The sequence below is a fragment of the Ornithodoros turicata genome, chromosome 1 (genome assembly GCF_037126465.1).
Source record: "Ornithodoros turicata isolate Travis chromosome 1, ASM3712646v1, whole genome shotgun sequence".
NCBI lineage: Eukaryota > Metazoa > Arthropoda > Arachnida > Ixodida > Argasidae > Ornithodoros > Ornithodoros turicata.
This window is the reverse complement of record NC_088201.1, coordinates 211,825,193-211,844,592: the sequence shown is the minus strand read 5'-3', so window position 1 is coordinate 211,844,592 and position 19,400 is coordinate 211,825,193. Positions and strand designations below refer to the sequence as shown.

General features: G+C 42.4%; 1 protein-coding gene across 1 annotated transcript; it reads left to right on the top strand.

Annotated features, from left to right (window-relative positions):
- The first annotated feature begins 16,345 nt into the window (after positions 1 to 16,345).
- On the top strand, positions 16,346 to 17,392 carry LOC135394304 (protein GVQW3-like). Its single transcript, XM_064624993.1, has one exon. It carries the CDS (start codon positions 16,346 to 16,348, stop codon positions 17,390 to 17,392), a length of 1,047 nt encoding a protein of 348 aa, XP_064481063.1.
- The last annotated feature ends 2,008 nt before the right edge of the window (positions 17,393 to 19,400 follow it).

The following is a 19,400-nucleotide window of genomic DNA, read 5'->3' as shown; positions in this document are numbered from 1 at the left end:
AGAATCACATATAATTTGAAAAAATTGCCATATGTCGAAAGCACAAACGTGCGCAGTTCATCAGGCAGCCACTGTTGCCCGCAATTCCGCATACACGCGTCTTTTGTCTGCACGTAGAAAATAAAAATAAAAGCCTATAATTTGAAAATAATGCCATTTGTCTAAAGCACAAACGTGCGCAGTGCATCAGACAGCCACTGTTGTCCGGAATACCGCATACACGCGTGTTTAGCCCGCACGTGCAAAATAAAAAGAATCACCTATAATTTGAAAATAATGTCATATGGCGAAAGCATAAACGTGCGCGGTTCATCAGGCAGCCACTGTTGCCCGGAATACCGCATACACGCGTCTTTTGTCTGCACGTACAAAATAAAAAGAATCACCTTTAATTTGAAAATAATGCCATATGTCGAAAGCATAAACGTGCGCGGTTCATCAGGCAGCCAGTGTTGTGCGGAATACCGCATACACGCGTGTTTAGTCCGCACGTACAAAATAAAAATAATCACCTATAATTTGAAAATAATGCCATATGTCGAAAGCATAAACGTGCGCAGTTCATGAGGCGGCCACTATTGCACGGAATACCGCATACATGCGTGTTTAGTCCGCACGTACAAAATAAGAATAATCATCTGTAACTAAAAAAAAGCCATATGTCCAAAGGATAAACGTGCACAGTGCATCAGGCAGCCACTGTTGTCCGGAATACCGCATACACGCGTGTTTAGTACGCACGTACAAAATAAAAAGAATCACCTATAATTTGAAAATAATGCCATATGTCTAAAACATAAACGTGCGCAGTGCATCAGGCAGCCAGTGTTGTCCGGAATACCGCATACACGCGTGTTTATTCCGCACGTACAAAATAAAAAGAATCACCTATAATTTTAAAATAATGCCATATGTCGAAACCATAAACGTGCGCAGTTCATCAGGTAGCCACTGTTGCCCGGAATACCGCATACACGCGTGTTTAGTCCGCACGTACAAAATAAAAAGAATCACCTATAATTTGAAAATAATGCCATATGTCGAAAGCATAAACGTGCGCAGTTTATCAGGCAGCCACTGTTGTCCGGAATACCACATACACGGTGTTTAGTCCGCACGTACAAAATAAAAAGAATCACCTATAATTTGAAAATAATGCCATATGTCTAAAGCATAAACGTGCACAGTTCATCAGGCAGCCACTGTTGCCCGGAATACCGCATACACCCGTCTTTTGTCCGCACCTACAAAATAAAAAGTATCACCTATAATTTGAAAATAACGCCATATGTCTAAATTATAAACGCGCACACTTCATCAGGCAGCCACTGTTGCCCGGTATACCGCATACAGGCGTCTTTTGTCCGTACGTACAAAATAAAAATAATCGCCTATAATTTGAAATAATGCCATATGTCGAAAGCATAAACGTGCGCAGTCCATCAGGCAGCCACTGTTCCCCGGAATACCGCATACACGCGTGTTTAGCCCGCACGTACAAAATAAAAAGAATCAGCTATAATTTGAAAATAATGCCATATGTGTAAAGCATAAACGTGCACAGTTCATCAGGCAGCCACTGTTGCACGGAATACCGCATACACGCGTCCTTTGTCCGCACGTACAAAATAAAAATAATCGCCGATAATTTGAAAATAATGCCATATCTCGAAAGCATAAACGTGCGCAGTTCATGAGGCGGCCACTATTGCACGGAGTACCGCATACATGCGTGTTTAGTCCGCACGTACAAAATAAGAATAATCATCTATAACTAAAAAAGCCATATGTCCAAAGCATAAACGTGCACAGTGCGTCAGGCAGCCACTGTTGTCCGGAATACCGCATACACGCGTGTTTAGTACGCACGTACAAAATAAAAAGAATCACCTATAATTTGAAAATAATGCCATATGTCTAAAACATAAACGTGCGCAGTGCATCAGGCAGCCAGTGTTGTCCGGAATACCGCATATACGCGTGTTTATTCCGCACGTACAAAATAAAAAGAATCACCTATAATTTTAAAATAATGCCATATGTCGAAACCATAAACGTGCGCAGTTCATCAGGTAGCCACTGTTGCCCGGAATACCGCATACACGCGTGTTTAGTCCGCACGTACAAAATAAAAAGAATCACCTATAATTTGAAAATAATGCCATATGTCGAAAGCATAAACGTGCGCAGTGCATCAGGCAGCCAGTGTTGTCCGAAATACCGCATACACGCGTGTTTAGTCCGCACGTAAAAAATAAAAAGAATCACCTATAATTTTAAAATAATGCCATATGTCGAAAGCATAAACGTGCGCAGTTCATCAGGTAGCCACTGTTGCCCGGAACACTGCATACACGCGTGTTTAGTCCGCACGTACAAAATAAAAAGAATCACCTATAATTTGAAAATAATGCCATATTTCGAAAGCATAAACGTGCGCGGTTCATCAGACAGCCACTGTTGCCCGGAATACTGCATACATGCGTGTTTAGTCCGCACGTACAAAAAAAAAGAATCATCTATAATTTTAAAAAAGCCATATGTCCAAAGCATAAACGTGCACAGTGCATCAGGCAGCCACTGTTGCCCAGAATACCGCATACACACGTTTAGTCCGCACGTACAAAATAAAAAGAATCACCTATAATTTGAAAATAATGCCATATGTCGAAAGCATAAACGTGCACAGTTCATCAGGCAGCCACTGTTGCCCGGAATACAGCATACACGCGTCTTTTCTCCGCACGTACAAAATAAAAATAATAGCCAATAATTTGAAAATAATGGCATATCTCGAAAGCATAAACGTGCGCAGTTCATGAGGCGGCCACTATCGCACGGAATACCGCATACGTGCGTGTTTAGTCCGCACGTACAAAATAAAAAGAATCATCTATAATTTGAAAATAATGCCATCTGTCGAAAGCATAAACGTGCGCAGTTCATCAGGCAGCCACTGTTGCCCGGAATACCGCACACACGCGTGTTTAGTCCGCACGTACAAAATAAAAAGAATCACCTATAATTTGAAAATAATGCCATATGTCTAAAGCATAAACGTGCACAGTTCATCAGGCAGCCACTGTTGCCCGGAATACCGCATACACCCGTCTTTTGTCCGCACCTACAAAATAAAAAGTATCACCTATAATTTGAAAATAATGCCATATGTCTAAATTATAAACGTGCACACTTCATCAGGCAGCCACTGTTACCAGGATTACCGCATACAGGCGTCTTTTATCCGTACGTACAAAATAAAAATAATCACCTATAATTTGAAAATAATGCCATATGTCGAAAGCATAAACGTGCGCAGTTCATGAGGCGGCCACTATTGCACGGAATACCGCATACATGCGTGTTTAGTCCGCACGTACAAAATAAGAATAATCATCTATAACTAAAAAAAAGCCATATGTCCAAAGCATAAACGTGCACAGTGCATCAGGCAGCCACTGTTGTCCGGAATACCGCATACACGCGTGTTTAGTACGCACGTACAAAATAAAAAGAATCACCTATAATTTGAAAATAATGCCATATGTCTAAAACATAAACGTGCGCAGTGCATCAGGCAGCCAGTGTTGTCCGGAATACCGCATACACGCGTGTTTATTCCGCACGTACAAAATAAAAAGAATCACCTATAATTTTAAAATAATGCCATATGTCGAAACCATAAACGTGCGCAGTTCATCAGGTAGCCACTGTTGCCCGGAATACCGCATACACGCGTGTTTAGTCCGCACGTACAAAATAAAAAGAATCACCTATAATTTGAAAATAATGCCATATGTCGAAAGCATAAACGTGCGCAGTTTATCAGGCAGCCACTGTTGTCCGGAATACCACATACACGGTGTTTAGTCCGCACGTACAAAATAAAAAGAATCACCTATAATTTGAAAATAATGCCATATGTCTAAAGCATAAACGTGCACAGTTCATCAGGCAGCCACTGTTGCCCGGAATACCGCATACACCCGTCTTTTGTCCGCACCTACAAAATAAAAAGTATCACCTATAATTTGAAAATAACGCCATATGTCTAAATTATAAACGCGCACACTTCATCAGGCAGCCACTGTTGCCCGGAATACCGCATACAGGCGTCTTTTGTCCGTACGTACAAAATAAAAATAATCGCCTATAATTTGAAATAATGCCATATGTCGAAAGCATAAACGTGCGCAGTCCATCAGGCAGCCACTGTTCCCCGGAATACCGCATACACGCGTGTTTAGCCCGCACGTACAAAATAAAAAGAATCAGCTATAATTTGAAAATAATGCCATATGTCTAAAGCATAAACGTGCACAGTTCATCAGGCAGCCACTGTTGTACGGAATACCGCATACACGCGTCCTTTGTCCGCACGTACAAAATAAAAATAATCGCCGATAATTTGAAAATAATGCCATATCTCGAAAGCATAAACGTGCGCAGTTCATGAGGCGGCCACTATTGCACGGAGTACCGCATACATGCGTGTTTAGTCCGCACGTACAAAATAAGAATAATCATCTATAACTAAAAAAGCCATATGTCCAAAGCATAAACGTGCACAGTGCGTCAGGCAGCCACTGTTGTCCGGAATACCGCATACACGCGTGTTTAGTACGCACGTACAAAATAAAAAGAATCACCTATAATTTGAAAATAATGCCATATGTCTAAAACATAAACGTGCGCAGTGCATCAGGCAGCCAGTGTTGTCCGGAATACCGCATACACGCGTGTTTATTCCGCACGTACAAAATAAAAAGAATCACCTATAATTTTAAAATAATGCCATATGTCGAAACCATAAACGTGCGCAGTTCATCAGGTAGCCACTGTTGCCCGGAATACCGCATACACGCGTGTTTAGTCCGCACGTACAAAATAAAAAGAATCACCTATAATTTGAAAATAATGCCATATGTCGAAAGCATAAACGTGCGCAGTGCATCAGGCAGCCAGTGTTGTCCGAAATACCGCATACACGCGTGTTTAGTCCGCACGTAAAAAATAAAAAGAATCACCTATAATTTTAAAATAATGCCATATGTCGAAAGCATAAACGTGCGCAGTTCATCAGGTAGCCACTGTTGCCCGGAACACTGCATACACGCGTGTTTAGTCCGCACGTACAAAATAAAAAGAATCACCTATAATTTGAAAATAATGCCATATTTCGAAAGCATAAACGTGCGCGGTTCATCAGACAGCCACTGTTGCCCGGAATACTGCATACATGCGTGTTTAGTCCGCACGTACAAAAAAAAAGAATCATCTATAATTTTAAAAAAGCCATATGTCCAAAGCATAAACGTGCACAGTGCATCAGGCAGCCACTGTTGCCCAGAATACCGCATACACACGTTTAGTCCGCACGTACAAAATAAAAAGAATCACCTATAATTTGAAAATAATGCCATATGTCGAAAGCATAAACGTGCACAGTTCATCAGGCAGCCACTGTTGCCCGGAATACAGCATACACGCGTCTTTTCTCCGCACGTACAAAATAAAAATAATAGCCAATAATTTGAAAATAATGGCATATCTCGAAAGCATAAACGTGCGCAGTTCATGAGGCGGCCACTATCGCACGGAATACCGCATACGTGCGTGTTTAGTCCGCACGTACAAAATAAAAAGAATCATCTATAATTTGAAAATAATGCCATCTGTCGAAAGCATAAACGTGCGCAGTTCATCAGGCAGCCACTGTTGCCCGGAATACCGCACACACGCGTGTTTAGTCCGCACGTACAAAATAAAAAGAATCACCTATAATTTGAAAATAATGCCATATGTCTAAAGCATAAACGTGCACAGTTCATCAGGCAGCCACTGTTGCCCGGAATACAGCATACACCCGTCTTTTGTCCGCACCTACAAAATAAAAAGTATCACCTATAATTTGAAAATAATGCCATATGTCTAAATTATAAACGTGCACACTTCATCAGGCAGCCACTGTTACCAGGATTACCGCATACAGGCGTCTTTTATCCGTACGTACAAAATAAAAATAATCGCCTATAATTTGAAATAATGCCATATGTCGAAAGCATAAACGTGCGCAGTTCATCAGGCAGCCACTGTTGTCCGGAATACCACATACACGGTGTTTAGTCCGCACGTACAAAATAAAAAGAATCATCTATAATTTAAAGAAAACATTATGTCCAGAGCATAAACGTGCGCACTCCATCAGGCAGCCACTGTTCCCCGGAATACCGCATACACGCGTGTTTAGCCCGCACGTACAAAATAAAAAGAATCAGCTATAATTTGAAAATAATGCCATATGTCTAAAGCATGAACGTGCACAGTTCATCAGGCAGCCACTGTTGCACGGAATACCGCATACACGCGTCCATTGTCCGCACGTACAAAATAAAAATAATCGCCTATAATTTGAAAATAATGCCATATCTCGAAAGCATAAACGTGCGCAGTTCATGAGGCGGCCACTATTGCACGGAATACCGCATACATGCGTGTTTAGTCCGCAAGTAGAAAATAAGAATAATCATCTATAACTAAAAAAAGCCATATGTCCAAAGCATAAACGTACACAGTGCATCAGGCAGCCACTGTTGTCCGGAATACCGCATACACGCGTGTTTAGTACGCACGTACAAAATAAAAAGAATCACCTATAATTTGAAAATAATGCCATATGTCTAAAACATAAACGTGCGCCGTGCATCAGGCAGCCAGTGTTGTCCGGAATACCGCATACACGCGTGTTTATTCCGCACGTAGAAAATAAAAAGAATCACCTATAATTTTAAAATAATGCCATATGTCGAAACCATAAACGTGCGCAGTTCATCGGGTAGCCACTGTTGCCCGGAATACCGCATACACGCGTGTTTAGTCCGCACGTACAAAATAAAAAGAATCACCTATAATTTGAAAATAATGCCATATGTCCAAAGCATAAACGTGCGCAGTTCATCAGGCAGCCACTGTTGTCCGGAATACCACATACACAGTGTTTAGTCCGCACGTACAAAATAAAAAGAATCATCTATAATTTAAAAAAACATTATGTCCAGAGCATAAACGCGCGCAGTCCATCAGGCAGCCACTGTTCCCCGGAATACCTCATACACGCGTGTTTAGTCTGCACGTATAAAATAAAAAGATTCAGCTATAATTTGAAAATAATGCCATATGTCTAAAGCATAAACGTGCACAGTTCATCAGGCAGCCACTGTTGCACGGAATACCGCATACACGCGTCCTTTGTCCGCACGTACAAAATAAAAATAATAGCCTATAATTTGAAAATAGTGCCATATCTCGAAAGCATAAACGTGCGCAGTTCATGAGGCGGCCACTATTGCACGGAATACCGCATACATTCGTGTTTAGTACGCACGTACAAAATAAAAAGAATCACCTATAATTTGAAAATAATGCCATATGTTTAAAGCATAAACGTGCACAGTTCATCAGGCAGCCACTGTTGCACGGAATACCGCATACACGCGTCGTTTGTCCGCACGTACAAAATAAAAATAATAGCCTATAATTTGAAAATAGTGCCATATCTCGAAAGCATAAACGTGCGCAGTTCATCAGGCAGCCATTGTTGCCCGGAATACCGCATACACGCGTCTTTTGTCCGTACGTACAAAATAAAAATAATCGCCTATAATTTGAAAATAATGCCATATGTCGAAAGCATAAACGTGCGCAGTTCATCAGGCAGCCACTGTTGTCCGGAATACGACATACACGGTGTTTAGTCCGCACGTACAAAATAAAAAGAATCATCTATAATTTGAAAATAATGCCATATGTTTAAAGCATAAACGTGCACAGTTCATCAGGCAGCCACTGTTGCCCGGAATACCGCATACACGCGTGTTTAGTCCGCACGTACAAAATAAAAAGAATCACCTATAATTTGAAAATAATGCCATATGTCGAAAGCATAAACGTGCGCAGTTCATCAGGTAGCCACTGTTGCCCGGAATAACGCATACACGCGTGTTTAGTCCGCACGTACAAAATAAAAAGAATCACCTATAATTTGAAAATAATGCCATATGTCTAAAGCATAAACGTGCACAGTTCATCAGGCAGCCACTGTTGCCCGGAATACCGCATACACGCGTGTTTAGTCCGCACGTACAAAATAAAAAGAATCACCTATAATTTGAAAATAATGCCATACGTCGAAAGCATAAACGTACGCGGTTCATCAGGCAGCCACTGTTGCCCGGAATACCGCATACACGCGTGTTTAGTCCGCACATACAAAATAAAAAGAACCACCGATAATTTGAAAATAATGCCATATGTTTAAAGCATAAACGTGCACAGTTCATCAGGCAGCCACTGTTGCACGGAATACCGCATACACGCGTGTTTAGTCCGCACGTACAAAATAAAAAGAATCACCTATAATTTGAAAATAATGCCATACGTCGAAAGCATAAACGTACGCGGTTCATCAGGCAGCCACTGTTGCCCGGAATACCGCATACACGCGTGTTTAGTCCGCACATACAAAATAAAAAGAATCACCTATAATTTGAAAATAATGCCATATGTTTAAAGCATAAACGTGCACAGTTCATCAGGCAGCCACTGTTGCACGGAATACCGCATACACGCGTCGTTTGTCCGCACGTACAAAATAAAAATAATAGCCTATAATTTGAAAATAGTGCCATATCTCGAAAGCATAAACGTGCGCAGTTCATCAGGCAGCCATTGTTGCCCGGAATACCGCATACACGCGTCTTTTGTCCGTACGTACAAAATAAAAATAATCGCCTATAATTTGAAAATAATGCCATATGTCGAAAGCATAAACGTGCGCAGTTCATCAGGCAGCCACTGTTGTCCGGAATACGACATACACGGTGTTTAGTCCGCACGTACAAAATAAAAAGAATCATCTATAATTTGAAAATAATGCCATATGTTTAAAGCATAAACGTGCACAGTTCATCAGGCAGCCACTGTTGCCCGGAATACCGCATATACGCGTCCTTTGTCCGCACGTACAAAATAAAAATAATAGCCTATAATTTGAAAATAATGCCATATCTCGAAAGCATAAACGTGCGCAGTTCATGAGGCGGCCACTATTGCACGGAATACCGCATACATGCGTGTTTAGACCGCACGTACAAAATAAAAATAATCATCTATAATTTAAAAAAAGCCATATGTCCAAAGCATAAACGTGCACAGTGCATCAGGCAGCCACTGTTGTCGGGAATACCGCATACACGCGTGTTTAGTCCGCACGTACAAAATAAAAAGAATCACCTATAATTTGAAAATAATGCCATATGTCTAAAACATAAACGTGCGCAGTGCATCAGGCAGCCAGTGTTGTCCGGAATACCGCATACACGCGTGTTTAGTCCGCACGTACAAAATAAAAAGAATCACCTATAATTTGAAAATAATGCCATATGTCGAAAGCATAAACGTGCGCAGTTCATCAGGTAGCCACTGTTGCCCGGAATAACGCATACACGCGTGTTTAGTCCGCACGTACAAAATAAAAAGAATCACCTATAATTTGAAAATAATGCCATATGTCTAAAGCATAAACGTGCACAGTTCATCAGGCAGCCACTGTTGCCCGGAATACCGCATACACGCGTGTTTAGTCCGCACGTACAAAATAAAAAGAATCACCTATAATTTGAAAATAATGCCATACGTCGAAAGCATAAACGTACGCGGTTCATCAGGCAGCCACTGTTGCCCGGAATACCGCATACACGCGTGTTTAGTCCGCACATACAAAATAAAAAGAACCACCGATAATTTGAAAAAAATTGCCATATGTCGAAAGCATAAACGTGCGCGGTTCATCAGGCAGCCACTGTTGCCCGGCATACCGCATACACGCGTGTTTAGTCCGCACTTACAAAATAAAAATAATAGCAGATAATTTGAAAATAATGCCATATGTCGAAAGCATAAACGTGCGCAGTTCATGAGGCGGCCACTATTGCACGGAATACCGCATACAAGCGTGTTTAGTCCGCACGTACAAAATAAAAAGAATCATCTATAATTTGAAAATAAACCCATATGTGTAAAGCATAGACGTGCGCGGTGCATCAGGCAGCCACTGTTGTCCGGAATACCTCATACACGCGTGTTTAGTCCGCACGTACAAAATAAAAAGAATCACCTATGATTTGAAAATAATGCCATATGTCGAAAGCATAAACGTGCGTGGTTCATCAGGTAGCCTCTGTTGCCCGGAATACCGCATACGCGCATGTTTAGTCCGCACGTACAAAATAAAAAGAATCACCTCTCATTTGAAAATAATGCCATATGTCGAAAGCATAAATGTGAGCGATTCATCAGGCAGCCACTGTTGCCCGGCATACCGCATACACGCGTGTTTAGTCCGCACTTACAAAATAAAAATAATAGCGGATAATTTGAAAATAATGCCATATGTCGAAAGCATAAACGTGCGCAGTTCATGAGGCGGCCACTATTGCCCGGAATACCGCATACACGCGTGTTTAGTCCGCACGTACAAAAGAAAAAAGAATCACCAATAATTTGAAAATACTGCCTATGTCGAAAGCATAAACGTGCGCAGTTCATCAGGCAGCCACTGCTGCTCGGAATACCGCATACACGCGTGTTTAGTCCGCACGTACAAAATAAAAAGAATCATCTATAATTTGAAAAAAAAGCCATATGTCCAAAGCATAAACGTGCGGAATTCATCAGGCAGCTACTGTTGGCCTGAATACCGCATACACGCGTCTTTTGTCCGCACGTACAAAATAAAAATAATCGCCTATAATTTGAAAATGATGCCATATGTCGAAAGCATAAACGTGCGCGGTGCATCAGACCGCCACTGTTGCCCGGAATACCGCATGCACGCTTGTTTATTCCGCACGTACAAAATAAAAAGAATCACCTATAATTTGAAAATAATGCCATATGTCGAAAGTATAAACGTGCGCAGTTCATCAGGCGGCCACTATTGCAGGGAATACCGCATACACGCGTGTTTAGTCCGCACGTACAAAATAAAAAGAATCAGCTATAATTTGAAAATAATGCCATATGTCTAAAGCATAAACGTGCACAGTTCATCAGGCAGCCACTGTTGCCCGGAATACCGCATACACGCGTCTTTTGTCCGCACGTACAAAATAAAAAGAATCACCTATAATTTGAAAATAATGCCATATGTCGAAAGCATAAACGTGCGCGGTTCATCAGGCAGCCAGTGTTGTGCGGAATACCGCATACACGCGTGTTTAGTCCGCACGTACAAAATAAAAATAATCACCTATAATTTGAAAATAATGCCATATGTCGAAAGCATAAACGTGCGCAGTTCATCAGGCAGCCACTGTTGCCCGGAATAGCGCATACACCGTGTTTATTCCGCACGTACAAAATAAAAAGAATCACCTATAATTTGAAAATAATGCCATATGTCGAAAGTATAAACGTGCGCAGTTCATCAGGGGGCCACTATTGCAGGGAATACAGCATACACACGTGTTTAGCCCGCACGTACAAAATAAAAAGAATTACCAATAATTTGAAAATAATGCCTATGTCGAAAGCATAAACGTGCGCAGTTCATCAGGCAGCCACTGCTGCCCGGAATGCCGCATACCCGCGTGTTTATTCGGCACGTACAAAATAAAAAGAATCATCTATATCCTGCTGAAAAGTTCTGATTTAAATCAAACCAGAACTGGTATGATTATACCAGTTTCTGGCTTTGCTGATAACCATCTACACCAGAACTGATGAGTAGATACCAGTTTCTAATATCTCAGGTATGTGAAAGATAAAAGTCACTGAAAAGGTTAGCCAGCTGTAGGGATGTATCCGTCCCTTCTATGTTGTTCCAGCCTCAGAACATCAGTTTCTCTCTTGATCTCAGGTATGTGACGTTACAAGTTTCTGGTATTGGTCACACCAGGAGAACAGACACACTGACATGAACATATAACAGCAGTGCATGCATCCAGGTTTGACTATTATAAGAAACACCAGTCATACTAGAAACTGATGTATGTTGTGCCAGTGTTGCCAATACCATATCAGCAGCGCCTGCATCCCGGTTTGAAGACTTGTCAGAAACACAACTCATATCAGAAACCGATGTTGTGTTGTACCAGCACTGCCAGCTAGTATACTTCATACCAGTGTTAGAAGGTGCTGACAAAATATCAGTGACGTGTAGAGATACCAACATCCCCTTCTGTTAAAGTACATTGTCACCTATCGAATCCATGAGAGTCAATTTTAGCTACTGTCTCAGCAAACTTAACCATGCAAGCAAGAATTTGGGAAAATGCAAAGTAATATATATATATATATATATATATATATAAGCAGGAAAAATCAGAAGACGACAAAGAGCTTACAGGAAAACACAAAGGGGAGTTTATTAACACATATAGGGATAGGGGTCGACGTTTCGGCAGTCAGCGCTGCCTTCGACGGGACTGGGGTTTGGTGACAAGAACAAGCTTTATATATGGGAGAGGGTTATGTACAAGGGAAAGAGAGCAGCGCATGCGCTTTTGTCATGACTAACATAGGTTGGTGACTAAGTGAAAGGGGAATGACCGGGTCTGTGCAGCAGGACCTTGAGGAAATACCCGTGAGCCTGAAAAAGAGACAAAAGAGTGTATGTATTGTGCTGGATTAGGAATGCAGGTTGCGAATAGTAGAAATGATTCCTGGATCTTCGTTTATCTGACACTGGAATTTATGAATGAGATAAGACTCGCGCTGTTCCCTGAGCCGCTGGGAAAGAAAGCCTGACTGCAGGATGAAAATAGATATATTGGTGATTGAGTGTCCTGGTTTACTGAAATGGCGCGACACTGGCAGATTAGGTTTCTTCGCGACGTCAGATTTGTGGTTATTGAATCGCGTTCTAAATGAAGTAGCTGTCTGTCCGATATATTGGGCGTTGCATTCATTACATTGAAGAAGATAGACAACATTGGAAGAATTACAGTTAAAGTCGCCATTAATGTTGACCCGATAATTAGAATTGGTACTATCTGCAGAGTTAGCGGCTTGCATTGATTTACAAATTTGGCATCTAGTTGCATTACAAGGGTGGCAACCAATGTTATTTTCTGGAAGTTTGTTAATTTTGGCATTTACTAGTCTGTCTTGGATGTTCCGCGCCCGGCGATAACTTACGCGCGGTGGCTGTGAGAATATTTCCTTCATCCGATCAGATTGTGAAAGAATTGTGTAGTGGCGGTTGAGTATCCGGCTAATGTTAGGAACGCTGCCATTGAATGTGACAGTGAGATTTACTGCAGAATTTCCATTGGCTCGAGGAGATCTTTGGAGCAATTGTTGGCGATCTGTGGATCTTGCTCTGGCTATAGCGTCTTTAACAAGTTTGTCCGGGTATTCACGATCAATGAAGGTTTGTTCTAGTCGTTGGAGATGGTTGTCTAGTTCGGCATCGTTAGTGCATATTCTGCGGTAGCGCAATGCCTGACTATAAGGTATGGCTAACTTAGTATGCCTTGGATGGCAACTGCGGAACGATAAGTATTGCTGAGCATCTGTAGGCTTCCGGTATAAGTTGGTTGAGATGCCGCCGTTTTGTAACTTGACTTCCACATCCAAGAAGGTAACAGTGGAGGCGGAGTAGTGGGAGGTAAATTGAATGTTAGGGTGAATTTGGTTGAACCGGTTGATGAACGTGATAAGGTCACTTTCAGAATGAGGCCATATGATAAAAATATCATCTAAAAATCTCTTGTACACAAGTGGTTTCAACACGGAACATTCGAGAAATGTTTCCTCCAGGGATGCCATGAAGATATTTGCATAGTTGGGGGCCATTCTCGTGCCCATAGCTGTCCCGTTAACTTGCAGATAGTGCTTGTTATCAAATTCAAAGTTATTGGAGGTCAAAATCAGTGTTAGCAGTTCGGTGAGGACAGCAGGATCATACGGCTGGTCAGGTTGATTTTTGTATGCTGAAACGGCCGCTGCTATACCATCTGCGTGGGGAATATTAGTGTAAAGGGACGTGACGTCTAACGTTGCCAAGAGACAGCTTGAGGGAACGGTTACTTGAGATACAGTTTGAAGGAAATGGTTGGTATCTTTGACGTAGGAAGGTAATTTAGGGGGGATAGATTTGAGAACGTGATCGACGAAGGACGATATATTTTCTGTAGCGGTACCGTTACTGGACACAATTGGTCTTCCGGGATTGCCTGGTTTATGTATCTTAGGGAGCATGTAAAATCGGCCTGGTTTAGGGTCTTTAGGAAGTAAGTATTCATAGAGCGCATCGCCAATTTTCTTAGTGGTCTTTAACCGTTTTAGTGTTTTACATATATCTGCGGCAATTTCATTAGTGGGGTCGGATTCGAGGGGTTTGTAAAAGTCTGCACAATTAAGTTGACGGAGTCCTTCCGCCACGTAAGCTTGCTTATCCATTACGACTATGGCACCTCCTTTATCAGCCTGTTTGATGATGATACCTTCGTTGCTTTCTAGCGCGGACAAGCTTTGCTGTTCTGCTTTCGTAAGATTGTGCCGGAATTTCCGATTGTTTGAGCTTGCATAAGTACTGAGAATATCTTTCTGAACAGCTTTGATATACATATCAAGACTTTTATCTCGGTTCGGGTTGGGAGTAAAATCGGATTTTATACGGAAAGGATTTAGGTTTGATTGCGGTTTGTCGTAGAAGTATTCCGTAAGGCGTAGTCGCCGCGCAAAGTTGTCAAGATCCAGATGTAGCTGATATTCATCGATTTTACTGTTATTGGGACAAAACGATAATCCCTTCTCCAGTAGAGAGATTTCCGCGGGTGTAAGGTCACGGGAAGAAAGGTTAACTACGCTACATTTGGTTAGTGTGGGGATGTCGGGAGCAAACTGGCTGTTGCTGTCTAACGGGGTATCTGGACGTAGTTGTGAAGTATTGCTACGGGCTTCGGAATTAGGGGGTGCCGAATCTGTGGAAGTATTATGAGTTGGAGGGCAATCGATTTTGTCTCTAAATAATTTCTTTTGCTTTTGGAGCTTCAGGTGGATGTTTTTCTTTTGGAGGAATTTGTCTAACTCTGATCTATGAGAATGTGACAACGGGGTAGTGCTGTTAATGGCATCGGCGTCTTCGGATAGAGACTGGATAGTATCTTGGCAGTGAGAAATTAGAATTTTAGTTAGGTCTAAAGATGCTTTGTTAAGAATGGACAGCCATTGCACATTGCGTTCATGGTTCAAGGGGAAGGTTGATGTTTTGTGGATTTCTAGCCCACGCGGAATACTGTCGTTTTCATGATAAGTAGCCAAAGTATCACGATGGGAGGTGTAGCGTGCAACTTTATCCGCGATTTTTCTGAGTTTAAAGAACGTCTCAGTGCTACTGCTGACAATTTGTGGAGAGTGAATTGGTACTGACTCACCGGCTAGTCAATCCTGCTGCTTGGCTCGTGACGATTTCTCGGCACGTGTGGTTCTTTGTGTCCATGCTGCAGCCTCCTGGAGTGTCGGCCATACGGGGTCCGGCGTTCCAGTGCTTGCTGTACGTGTGGGTAGGCGACGGAGCAGCCGGGGTACCAGGGACCGCAGTCGGTGGGCGATCTGGGTGACTCCTTCGAAACTGGGGTGGAGGCCGTCAGCTGCAAGGACTCTGGTTGGGGGCTGTCGGTGGAAACCATGGTCCAGGAAATACAGGTCACGGGCACCTCGGCACAGGGTCATCAGTCGTTGGTTGAACGCAAATGCCCGGGGATTGCACTGGAATTCGCGTCGCCTGTCAAGGGTATTTCCTCACGGGTATTTCCTCAAGGTCCTGCTGCACAGACCCGGTCATTCCCCTTTCACTTAGTCACCAACCTATGTTAGTCATGACAAAAGCGCATGCGCTGCTCTCTTTCCCTTGTACATAACCCTCTCCCATATATAAAGCTTGTTCTTGTCACCAAACCCCAGTCCCGTCGAAGGCAGCGCTGACTGCCGAAACGTCGACCCCTATCCCTATATGTGTTAATAAACTCCCCTTTGTGTTTTCCTGTAAGCTCTTTGTCGTCTTCTGATTTTTCCTGCTTATTTCATTCTCGTGGTCAACCGCCCTCCTAAGCTTCTAATCTATATATATATATATATATATATACGAGGTGTGTTCAAAAAATACTCGGACTGTTTGAATTGCACGGCTCCAGTTGGTTCCAGGGGAATTCGCTTGGTGTCGCTAGATTTCGATACATCAGCTGATGAAACGCCGTTTTTCGATTGGAGAAATCTTCATTTGTTGGTTAGCTACGCGGTGTTTCGTGAAGTCTGTTCTTTCCGTTTGTCGGATTTCAGAATGAATGACCTGAGGGAGCAACGACTTGCCGTGAAATTTTGTGTTAAACTTGGAAAATCTGCGACTGAAACATTTGCTATGCTCAACACGGCTTACGGTGATGTTGCTATGAAGCGTACGGCATGTTTTAAGTGGTATGAACGTTTTAAGGGTGGTCGACAGTCGATTGAAGACGACGAGCGTCCTGGACGTCCTTCCACGTCAACTGACGACCCACACGTCGACGAAATCAACACCCTGGTGTGGGCAAATCGACGTCTGACCATCAGGGAGCTTGCTGAAGAGTGTGGGATATCAGTAGGATCATGTTACGAGATTTTGACCGAAAAATTGAGGATGCACCGCGTTGCTGCGAAATTTGTGCTACGCCTGATGACAGACGACCAAAAATCCAATCGCGTCCAGGTTTGTCAGGAACTGCTTGATCGTTCAGAAGAAGATGAAGACTTTTTGTCAAGCATTATAACAGGTGTAGAATCATGGGTCTACGGTTACGACATTGAAGCGAAGGTCCAATCATCCCAATGGGTGGGTGAAACGTCCCCCAGACCCAAAAAAGCTCGCCAAGTTCGATCCAATGTCAAGGTTATGCTGACGGTTTTCTTTGTTGCCAAAGGTGTTGTTCACCATGAGTATCTCCCCCAAGGCTCCACCGTGAATCAGACTTACTACATTGAAGTTCTGAAACGTCGGAGGGACGCCATCCGTCGCAAAAGGCCAGAAATGTGGAGGAGTGGCGATTGGATTTTCCATCACGACAACGCTCCAGCCCATTCAGCCCTCAGAACTGGGGAGTTCTTGGCCAAACATTCGATCACTGTTCTTCCCCAACCCCCTACTCACCTGACCTTGATCCTTGTGACTTTTTCCTGTTCCCTGAAAGGAAGAAGATTTGAGACAGTTCCCGAGATTAAAGCAAATGCGACGAAGGAGCTGAAGGACATTACAAAAGAAGCGTACCAGGATTGTTTCAACAAGTGGAAACATCGTTGGGATAAGTGTGTCCGTTCGGGAGGGGAGTACTTTGAAGGGGACCCGGACATGTAACTTCTAAATAAAGTACATTTTGTTTTATGACGTCAGTCCGCGTACTTTTTGAACACACCTCGTATATAATATAAAAGCAAACCAGGGGCACAAACCAGAATATTTTTTTTAATTAAGCAAAGCATCTCTATGGATTGAACTCTGTGCAACTGGTATCAATATTAGGGAAACAAAAACATATGAACATGGAATGTTAAAAAACGTATAGGCTCTGAAATATGGGTGTGGTGAGAAAAATAGATATATAGTCACGGGCTATGTGGTTACTGGAATGAAGTGGTCAAAGTTATGGAAATGCATATCTGTAAAAAAGAAGACTGATCGGAGTACTGGAGCAGGGACAAAAATGGCACACACACAAAGTGCACAACGTAAGGCTCAATGCCTAAGGTATAGAGCAATTGAGAGATGTGCAATTCAAATCCCACCACTGTCTGGCATTTTAGACGACTGCCATATTTCAACACAAATGAATTATAGTATTATTATTAGTATTATTATACATTGCCTCCTTTTGTATTTTCTTTTTCGTGCCCTCAGTCCTCTCTAATAAGAATTTGTATGTTCTCCTCACCACCTTCTTTGTCCCCTTTCTCCGATGTACATTAGTACAAATATCTCTACCAATTCCATCTCTTCCAGTTCAATGTATCGCACCTGACGAAGGAAGGACTCTGTCCGAAAGCTTGTTTTTAAGTTAAATAAATGTTTCAATATCTTTAAGTACTTCTTTTATTGCATAAATAGGGAAAAATGGGAAAGTCCAGCACTCGTAAGTGAATAAATTTAACATTGAAACATTTAAATAATTTATTTTAGTAAAGGAGAAGCTTCTTTAGTAAAATATATTTCTTATATATTGCCCGGTTTTAGAAATACTGGTTAACTTAGAACCGAGATCAAGCATTGCTAAAACTTGAAGTTTACGCTCAATTCTTTTTCGCAAACGCTACTTGGTGACGTGATAAATGTTTCAGTAATAATAACTGCCTTTTGTGAAGCACAGTTCAGTATTAAATTCAATTTAAGGGACTCTTGATCTCGGTTCTCTTTAAATATTTATCTTAATTACACATCTGTTCAGAAGCAAGGGTTACTGTTACGAGTTGTCCTTTGGTGACTGCAGTAATTAAATCACTCGTGGTTCATTGCTTCACAGTCAATTATGGTATTTTCACTACACACCCTCAGTCACGTTCAATGTCATTTGCCAGAGTGCACACATACATCCTGTCTTCATTTTTGAAATCAAGGAGCATACAAACTGAGTGCACTTCTGTGATGGGGAACGCTGTTAACACACCACTAGATGAAATGAAGCACTCCACGATGTGACTGGGGTAATGAGTTTCCTCTTCTGTGGGAATCACCTTCTTGCAAAGGAGGATACATGCTTTTGAGGCATCTGAGGTCACCTCAAGTGCACGACAGATGATGTAGAAGTCACCTTGATGCCTTTGAATCACTGTGCTGTTGGTCCTCTTTGCACGGCGGTACTTTTCACTTGCGTACACCTTACGATTATAAATGAATCGCACATACTCTGAAGCGTGCACAGGAGCAGGGTAGCCTGCACTTTCAAGAGCTCCCTCCTCTTCAACCGAAAGACTCTGAACACGTCTCCCACGACCAAGTAGGCTAGCACCATGAATAGCTCTTGCCTTTTGAATGTGCGGATAACCCAGCATCCGCTGACACACAGCTTCTGCTGCTTCTGGAAGATGTAGGTCATAAGGCAGCAGCTCAACTTCCTGCGACACTGCCACACGCTCCAGCACTTGTTGGGGAGCATCCTTGGCAGAATTAATGCAACTTACAAGCCGTCCATTTCCGGACTCGAACACAAAAGCCGAGTGTGCCCACAATGGTCCAACCTTGCCCACAGAGTTTGAAAGGTGCAGGAGTTGATGCATATTGAAAGTCATCATCTTTGATCCGTACAGCTTTAGAGTTCGTTCAACAAACGGCTTCAGGAGGGACTCTAGAACGCAAGAAATAAGCAAACCAC

Bases quoted from the DNA above. Each gene is read 5' to 3' on its own strand.
- LOC135394304 (XM_064624993.1), top strand. From the start codon at position 16,346: ATGAATGACCTGAGGGAGCAACGACTTGCCGTGAAATTTTGTGTTAAA.